General features: G+C 48.4%; 1 protein-coding gene across 1 annotated transcript; it reads left to right on the forward strand.

Moving 5' to 3' along the window:
* The first annotated feature begins 534 nt into the window (after positions 1 to 534).
* Positions 535 to 5,974, forward strand: LOC136543874 (receptor-like protein EIX2). Its single transcript, XM_066536208.1, has 3 exons — positions 535 to 1,505; positions 3,510 to 3,525; positions 5,918 to 5,974. Exons 1-3 carry the CDS (start codon positions 535 to 537, stop codon positions 5,972 to 5,974), a joined length of 1,044 nt encoding a protein of 347 aa, XP_066392305.1.
* Positions 5,975 to 9,919: the final 3,945 nt, after the last annotated feature.

The following is a 9,919-nucleotide window of genomic DNA, read 5'->3' on the forward strand; positions in this document are numbered from 1 at the left end:
CGTGTTCTTGTATTCCTTTCACCGAGGTGCTTGTAGTAGGGGTTTACAAGCTGGGCGAGAAAGGGAGCTAGTCCCAGATTCGGGCGAGCCTAGATAGTGTGCGTGGTGGGCCGTGCGGTCTAGCCAGGCCTCGGATGAGGTGGCGGGTTTGCCTGTGGTTGTATTTTGGCTTTGGTATTTATAAGGCCTAAGCGATTTTTTCGGTTATTACTTAGGGTACCCCTTTTTATGGTACCCGACACCGTATGTCTTCATATCCTGATTTTATTTCCAATCCTTGTTTGACAGCCTCTAACGACGATAGTGATAGTCACCCCAAATCTATCATCAGAATCTTGGAAGATTCTTACACTCGCCGTGACTAAGCCGCAAGCTAGGCTGTCGTGCACGGCGGACTAAATTTGCTATACCCGTAATGAAACACACAAGCAAGTGCAACTCCGATTATTGCACAAAAAGGAAAAAAGAAAAAAAGTAGAAAACACAAATACTACAAATACTCGTAAGCACAAGGAGAAGCTCATATCAAACAAAATGGCTGCTCATCTGCTGCTGCGTCGTCTCCATGGAGTTGCTGCAGCCGTCGTCTTCTCCTTCCTTACCGTGGTCGCGGCCCAGGCGCTGTCCCCGTCGCCCTCCATTCCTGCATCAGGGCCGGCGGCCGCGCTGTCCCCGTCGCCCTCTATTCCTGCAACAGCGCCGGCGGCCGCGCTGTCCCCGTGGCCCTCCATTCCTGCAACAGGGCCGGCGGCCGCGCTGTCCCCGTGGCCCTCCATTCCTGCAACAGGGCCGGCTGTCGCACTGTCCCCGTGGCCGTGGCCGCCGGAGCCCATCTCAGGTGGCAGCGGGGGCTGCTTTACAATTGCAAACGAGCGGGAGGCGCTGCTGTGCTTCAAGCAGAGCTTCCTCGACCCCAGCGGCCGTCTTTCGTCATGGCAGGGTGAAGAGTTCTGCTCCTGGAGGGGAATCCGGTGCGACAACCGAACCGGCCACGTCGTCAAGATTGACCTGCGTAACCAGGACTGTTACTCTTATGATGAAGCCCTCACGCTGGGAGATGGATTTGAGACGATTATGAGCTCTTCTATTGCCGCCTTACACCATCTTAGGTACTTGGATCTAAGCTGCAACCACTTCAGCTCCATAAGCATACCTTCGCTCTTTGGTACCCTCAACAGCCTAAGGTACCTCAACCTCTCCAATGCAAATTTTGACGGTGACCGTGTCCCATCACAGCTTGGTAACCTCTCTCGCTTGCAATACCTTGATCTCACTAGTGATTCTATGATGAGCATGACAGACCTTTCATGGCTGCCACATCTCTCTTCACTTAAGTGTCTCGTTATGGATTACGTGGACCTCAGTTCTATATGGGATTGGGTGCACATAGTGAACATGCTTCCTAATCTTAAAGTCCTCTCCCTGTCTGACTGTGGTCTGAATCTCAATAGCACGGTATCTACTGTATCCCATTCGAACCTCTCACGTCTCGTGGTTCTTGATTTGTCATGGAATCCACTAACAGGCTCTTTTCTTAGATACAATTTCTGGGATCCCACTAGTATCAAGGAGCTTACTCTCTGTGGATGTGGGTGGTCTGGGCCTATCCCTGATGCATTTGGAAACATGTCCTCTCTTGAGGTCTTAAATTTAGGTGTCAACAACCTATCTGGTAACATACCTGCAACCTTCCAAAATATGTGCAACTTACAGCTGCTAGATTTAAGCCAAAACAGCCATCTCAGTGTGGACATAGAGATGTTGATGGAGAGATTACCAAAGTGTTTGTGGAACAACTTGCGCGAGCTAAATTTACAGGCTTCAAATTTGACAGGGCAGCTACCTTTATGGATTGGCAATCTGATCAATCTCAGTTATCTTGATGTATCTCAGAATATGATAGATGGATGCGTACCTACAGGAATACGGAACATGACAAATCTAAGGTACCTTGATCTCTCTTACAACAAGCTGGATGGTCATTTGCCTGTCGGGATCGGAACGCTTAGCAACTTAACTTCTTTCATTGTTGGCTTCAATAACTTCAGTGGTGTGCTTTCAGAAGAAAATTTTGCAAGTCTGGTGAACCTTGAACGTCTAGACCTTTCACAAAGCTCCCTGAAATTGAAGTTGGGCGAAGATTGGGTTCCTCCATTTAGACTAAAGTGGGGATATTTTGGGTCATGTGACATGGGGCCTTGGTTCCCAAGATGGCTGAGATGTCAAACTAGCTTACAAATCCTCAATATTTCCGACGCAAGCATAAGTGATGTTCTGCCACCATGGTTTTGGGTTGTGTCTTCTAATGCTAACAGCTTGGACTTGTCAAGAAATCACCTGAGTGGGAATTTACCAGCAAGGTTGGAGCTGCCATTCATAGAAGAAATGGATCTTTCTGGAAATAATTTGTCAGGAGAACTACCAGCAAATCTCACAGCTCCCGGTCTAATAGAACTCCGTCTTTTTAACAATCATCTTACAGGCACCATTCCATCATATATATATGTCAAATGTATGTTTTACAAGAAATAAACCTTTCAGAAAATCAACTGGCAGGGGACTTTCAGTGCAATTGGAACAGTTCAACATGGCAGCAGCTTGGTTCTTGGTTATATATGTTAGTTTTGAGAAAAAACAATCTGTCTGGTGAATTCCCTCTTTTTCTTCATAATGCTGTGCTATTGACCTTTCTTGACCTTTCACATAACAAGCTGTCTGGAAGTGTACCAACATGGATAGCAGAGAAAGTACCCAAGCTAGAGGTGTTGATTCTTAGATCAAATATGTTTTCTGGGCCTCTTCCCAAGAACTTGACGAAGCTTGCTGGACTTCATTATTTGGATGTAGCACATAATAATATATCAGGAAGTATATGAAAGGATCAAGATGCCCAAGAGGGGGGTGAATTGGGCTAATTCTAAATTTTCTTGCAATAATCAAATCCTACGGATAGCCCAATTAACCCCTTGTGCCTAGAAAAGTGTTTCTATCAAACTAACGCACAAAGAACTTACAACCTATGTTCCAAACTTACTCTAGCATGGCAATTCTATGAATATAAAGACAAGTATTGAATTGCACAAAGTAAATACTCAAAGTAAATGCCCAAAGTAAAGAGAGAGAGGAACGCGGCGATGTTTTGCCAAGGTATCGGAGAGTCGCCACTCCCCACTAGTCCTCGGTGGAGCACCCGCGCAAGGGTGTAGCTCCCCCTTGATCCACGCAAGGATCAAGTGCTCTCTACGGGTTGATTCTTCGACACTCCGTCGCGGCGAATCACCCAAAGCCGCTCACAACTTGAGTTGGGTCACCCACAAGCTCCGCCGGGTGATCACCAAGCTCCCAATCACCACTAAGCCGTCTAGGTGATGGCGATCACCTAGAGTAATAAGCACGAACTCTCACTTGACCACACGAAGCCTAATGAGAAGATGGATGCACACTTGACTACTCTTGATTCACTAATGAGGCTACTCTCTTGGATTCTTAAATCTCAATCACCTCACTAGGACCTTGCTCTTCTTGGCACTCACAAACGTGTTTCTCAGCTGTTGGAATGAGCAAAAGTGACTCCACACACGAGTGGAGCTTCTATTTATAAGATAGCCTGAAAAACGAACCGTTATGAGCTTCTGCGGGGTGACCGGACGCTCCGGTCAGTTCAACCCGCGAACCAGTAACAATGAGTTGACCGGACGCTGGCAGGGTCCGGTCAGCACTGACCGGACACGTCCGGTCGCATAAAACCCTTACTGTACTTGACCGAACGCTAAACCCTCAGGGTCCGGTCAGTACTGACCGGACGCGTCCGGTCGCAGATTCCCTTCTCTGGAACCTTACTGGAGTCGACCGGACGTTGCCTTTCAGCGTCCGGTCACTTGACCTCTCCAACGTCCGGTCGCACCAAACGCAGTCTGTTGATCAAATGAACTGACCGGACCCTGTGGCCAGCGTCCGGTCACACCGAGGCCAGCGTCCAGTCAGCATTTGACCATCCATTCACTTCTAACTCTCGAACATATGTGAATGAAGTTTGCTCCAAAGGATCTTAGGCATTCATAGGAGCTACCTAGAGCTAGTTTTAACAAGTGTGCACCACACCTAACTCACTAGACTCAACTAGGTCAAGCTACCCGTCCATACCCCCCTTAATAGTATGGCCAAAGGAAAAACAAAGTCCTAAACTACTCTAAGTGTCACTCCAACTTCAATCGACACTTAGAACTAGTCATCCTTAACCTTGTCGTACATCCTTGGAAAACCGAAATGATTTCCATCGTAGGGGCATGATAACTTTGATTGCCCAATCGATCTCCATTACCATGATCTAACTTAATTGCATCTATAAAACACACGTTAGTCATAGTAATCTTGTATTGTCATTAATCACCGAAACCCTACTAGGGGCCTAGATGCTTTCAATCTCCCCCTTTTTGGTGATTGATGACAATACTACCTCGAGTATGTGAAAGAGTGAGGTTTTTGATGGGCTTGATTCATATAAGCTTTTGTCGATAAGAACAAAAGTGTTAGTAAGCTTATATGACTCAAGCCAACACAATGTACTCAAAGGATATGAATTAAGCATGAGTACGAGTAACAAAGCGCATTTGCATCGGAGTATAAACGCGGAAGCAAAGGAAAATGAGCATAACACAAGTGATGTGACATATGAATAATGTAAAGTAATGAGCACACATGTCATATATCACAGTCACATAGATAGCACTATCACATAGATATAATAGTATGCATAAAAGTAACACACGATGCATGTCATATATCACAGTCACGTAGATAGCACTATCACATAGATATAATAGTATGCATGAAAGTAACACACGATGCATAAAAGTAATAGTGTATCACACAGATAAAACTCTAAATGTATATATAATAAGCTAATACTAGATAACTAGCTCCCCCTAAAGCTCACTCCCCCTGAGTCTACATACTCGAACCCTCTCCCCCTTTGGCGTCAAATACCAAAACCTAAGGGTCGGTCGACGGGGCTGCAGCGGATGAGTCGGGCGCTGAAGTGCGTGGGGCAAGCTGGAACTGGGCACCATCATCATCTGACCCTGAGCTCTATACTGACTGACCCTCTGAAGCAGGAAGTGTCGCTGAAGCGGTCTGGGTCTGAGCTGGGCTGGTGCTGCCTGTGAAGCTGCTAGTACGTCTGTCGTAGGATCTAACGAGGCGACAGACGAGGGGAGCCTTTGAGTAGTCACTGTGACTGGAGCTGCTGTAGAAGGACCGACAATATGCATATGAGGCAGTGTAGGCATGCCGGTCAGCTCGCTAAAAGATGCTCCAAGACTCCTAGAGACTGACATGTCAGGCACAAAAAGCGAGGGTGACTGCTCTGGTGAGAAGCCCGTATGATATGGAGTGAACTGCGGGGCAACCACCAGTGAGGACAACCACTGGGACACCTGAACTGTAGGTGAAGCAAACTAAGCTGGAGGCTGTCCTTGACTCTGAAGCCACTGGGCTGTATAGCTAGAGTCGTCGAAGTGGTGGCAGGCTGAGCAAGCTGGGGCGAAGGCTGTGGCAGTGGGGCCCCAAGTGCTGTCACTACATGCTGCATAAAGCCCATAAGCTGCTGCTGCATGAGTATCTGCTGCTGATGCATCTGCTGCTGATGCTGCTGGAGAAGCTGCTACTGCCTCTGGAACTCGTCCTGACGAGCCTGGAACTGTGCGAAGTTGGCAGCGGTCTCCTATACCTGTCGTGCCTGATCCTGCTGCATCCGCTCAAGAATGGCAATCAATGCGGGGTCCGTTTGTGGTGCTGGTGGAGCTGAGCTAGAACTGCCGGCCTCTGCATCATGTCTGCGTGGAGGCATCTGAGGAATCGTCAGATAGTCATCATCCGAACTATCACTGGACTCAGTCATCCCTTGTTGTGCCTCAAGCTACTCCTCCTCAGTGGCGGCAATGCCTCTAATGATCTCGTCCTGCTGAGCTGCTGACTCTGGAATATCTAGACGACGACTGGGACGAGCTGGTGCCTGTGGAGTGTTGTGCTTGATCCTCTGTGCCATGTTATATGCGGGAAACTCTGTGGTGGTAGCCCTGTACTCTGCAACCAACTCAGGGGTCCTGACGTGCACACACTGTAGCCTCAAGAATGTGACCCAATGTGCATAAGGAAGCTGTCGGCGACCCTTGAAGCCCTCAGCAATGGTATCCTCCATCTCTGATAGGAGGAGGTCCCAAATGTCAAACACGGTCTGCTGCATTAGGGCATTAAGGAGCCAGAGCTATAAGCAAGTCAGACCCTCCCTGTATCCCAACCTGGGAAGCAGTGTCCTCCTGATAATGGCCTCTAACACTCGCGCTGTAGGAGTTAGGTCACTGGGGTTCCTGCTCGACCCCTCACCAAAGGGCTCCTTGAAGCAATGTTGCACCAGATCTATAGGGGGCACCAACCCTCCATGAGGACGCCTGGGAGGCTCCTGCTATCCATAACATACCTCATGTAATTTTACAGGCTGCTCCTGTAACCTCAGTATCTCCCGGGCCCTAAAACTCATCACCCTGTAATCTCTGCCATTGAATGCAAAGTGAATGAAGTTGTGATGCGGATCAACGTAGAGTGAAGCATAAAACTGCTGGACCCAAGATGGTACATATACTCCTGTCTGGCCAATCAGATCTGCGAGCCCCGGCAAATATGACAAGTAGGGGCGGATGTGCTCTCCAGCTGCTGCCACAATAGACTCCAAACTGTAGACTCTCTGTGATCTGAACACTACCCCACTATTGAGATAGGCATTATAGAAATCCTCCTGGAGCGGCGTGTAGAACCCCTCAGCTGCTCTCTCATCCCTCCTTGGAGGGAACCACACGTCAAACTCAACAAATCTCAACTGGCAAACCTGTCTGGCTATGGCGGCCCTCAAGTCGAGGTGTACCACTGGAGGCGGACCCTGTGGTCTGGGCAGTGGGCGTGAACCCCTGCGCTGTGTAGCTGGCCTCGGTGGAACTGTAGCACTAGTCTGACCAGAGCGGCGTAGCTAGGGTGCTGGCTCGGTCTCCTCAGCCTGCTGACCCTCCTGAGTCTCCTGAGCTGGCTAAGGCTTTGCTGGTGGGGGCTACTGCTGTGCCTCCTGCTGGGACTCCTCCTGAGGTTAAGCCTCCTCAATAGCCAGTCGACATCCTACCATCATGATAGTCCCAGGTGGACCACCATGACGACACTCAGCCTCCTCAACTGCTACCCTCTATGCTGGTGTGAGCTGTGGATCTGCTATGACAACACCACTGCGAGCGCCTCCTCTCTCGGCACGCTCTGCGGCCTCTACAACTATAGCTGCCCTCGCTGTCTCTGCGTCGAGGTACTTGCGCTTCTTGGATGTCACTTGCTTTGTTGCTTTGCCTTTCGGTCCTACAGGCTTGCGAGGCGGGGGCCTCCGGTCATCATCACCCGGACCACCACCAACGTTCTTGGTGCGAGCCATCTGATCTGACAAGAGGATGAACTACCACTGATGAAGATCAACTGTCAAACTGACACTCTCGAGGCTTGGCCTCGATCCTTACTCACGAGCTTGGCTCCAAGTTGACTACCAACTGCCATGAGAACCTCAACGACACCGACTCGCTGCACGATAGAATAGATGGATATACAAATAAATACATTATATGTAATAGATGCGAAAGACCTAGGAAGCAAGCAATGTAGGAGCGAGATAGAGACGACGGGCAAGCTACCTGACGATCAGCGATCCGAGAGAAGAAGAGACGTGTCACGCGAGGGAAATCTCGGAACCGGCTGGGGCTAGGGTTATGAAGAACAGCGATGAACCGGTGGCCCTAGATAATTTGAAATCAGTGCATTACATTGCAATTTGATCTAAGCAAATCAAAATTGGAACAAGGATATAGCCTTACCAAAGAGGAGGCAAGCCTAGGGCACTGGAATCGGCCTTGAGTGAGGCTCGGTGCCTAGGAGCCGACGGTGGCGCTGGCACAGAGAGGCTCGGTGGCTTGGACGCGCGGAGAGGCTCGGCAACAGGCTCCTCTACGGTGGCGTGGTGGCGAGCGAGGCAGGGGCGAGCATAGGCAAGGGAGGCGCGGTGGCATGCGTGGCTGGCGCAAGGTGCTCGACTGTGGTGGCACAGTGAGCTTGGGCGCTGGAGCGGCAGTGCTAGCTAGGGCTCGGCTTGGTCACGGCAAGATGCGGCGCTAGCTAGGGCTCGGCTTGGTCACGTTAAATAGATTCCCCAACGTGACAAGAAAGGAAACAGAAAAGAGTCCTGAAGCCGTGCGGGATCCACTGACCGGACGCTCCGGTGGTAGCGACTGGACGCTACCACCCAGCGTCCGGTCGATTCCAGAGAGGTCCAATTCCTCTGGAATCGGGACCGGACGCGTCCGGTGGTCCATGACCGGACGCAGGCAGGATCCGGTCAGTATAGCCTATTCTTCCTTCAAACGACCGGACGCTGGATCCCTTCCTGACCGGACGCACAAACACAACGTCCGGTCACTCCTTCTGTAGCAGTTCACCTCCTGTGAACTGGCCGGACGCTGGACAGCAGCGTCCGGTGCAGCGTCCGATGCACCTTTTCCAGCAAATCTTCAAAGTTCCTTCGCGCTGCCTGTTCCCAATCAAGTCCCAACTTGAATAAGATCCAAATAAACACTAATTGGGACTGATGTGAGTGACCTCTCTCAAACCCTCATATTTTTCAAAATATTTTGCCTTAGGCTATAATAATTTTTTTAAGAAAATAGGCAATAAGAGGGCAAATGGAACAAAACGACAAAACAACATTCATGCCTATGCAATACTTGTAAGTAAATCTAGTTGCTTGTCAAGTTTGATCCAAGGTTAAGCTTCTTCACACGCTTTTCGGTGGTTATCTTAACCATGTTAGACAAGCCCTATATGCATTGCCAAAAATTAAACATGTTGTATATTACAATGAATGCAAGGGACAACACAAGCTCAATTTTTAGTGAAGTTACTAAAATCAAGCACATTGAGCTCATTCCGCAATCTACAAAATGTAGCCTCATCTAGCGGTTTAGTGAAGATATCTGCTAATTGATCTTCGGTTCTTACACCTTCTAGTGATATATCATTTTTAGCAACATGATCTCTTAGAAAGTGATGGCGGATATCTATGTGCTTGGTGCGAGAGTGTTGAACCGGATTATTTGCAAGTTTTACCGCACTTTCATTGTCGCACAAAAGAGGTACTTTTTCTAGAACTACACCATAGTCTAGCAAAGTTTGTTTCATGTATAAAATTTGTGCACAACAAGCACCCGCGGCAATGTATTCCGCTTCGGCGGTGGACAAAGCCACACTATTTTGCTTCTTGGAGGACCAAGACACAAGTGATCTACCAAGCAAATGGCACCCTCCGGGTGTGCTTTTTCTATCAACTTTGCATCCAGCGTAATCCGAATCGGAATAGCCAATTAATTCAAATATAGCTCCTTTGGAATACCAAAGACCAATGCTTGGTGTGTGCTTAAGATACCTAAGGATTCTTTTTACGGCAATTAAATGTGTTTCCTTAGGACTAGCTTGAAATCTAGCACACATACACACACTAAATATAATGTCGGGCCTAGATGCGGTTAAATATAACAAGCTACCAATCATAGAACAGTAGAGAGTTTGATCAACCGGGTTACCTCCCTCATCTAGGTCGAGATGTCCATTGATAGGCATTGGTGTCTTGATTGGCTTACATTCATCCATCTTGAATCTCTTAAGAAGATCTTTTATGTATTTCTCTTGAGAGATGAAGATGCCTTCTTTCATTTGCTTGGCTTGAAAACCAAGAAAGAATGTAAGCTCACCAATCATGGACATCTCGAACTCCTTCGATATCAATTCACCAAACTCTTTGCATGAGTCTTCATTTGATGATCCAAAGATGATATCATCAACATAT

This window comes from Miscanthus floridulus, chromosome 3, assembly GCF_019320115.1.
Source record: "Miscanthus floridulus cultivar M001 chromosome 3, ASM1932011v1, whole genome shotgun sequence".
NCBI classification, from domain to species: domain Eukaryota; kingdom Viridiplantae; phylum Streptophyta; class Magnoliopsida; order Poales; family Poaceae; genus Miscanthus; species Miscanthus floridulus.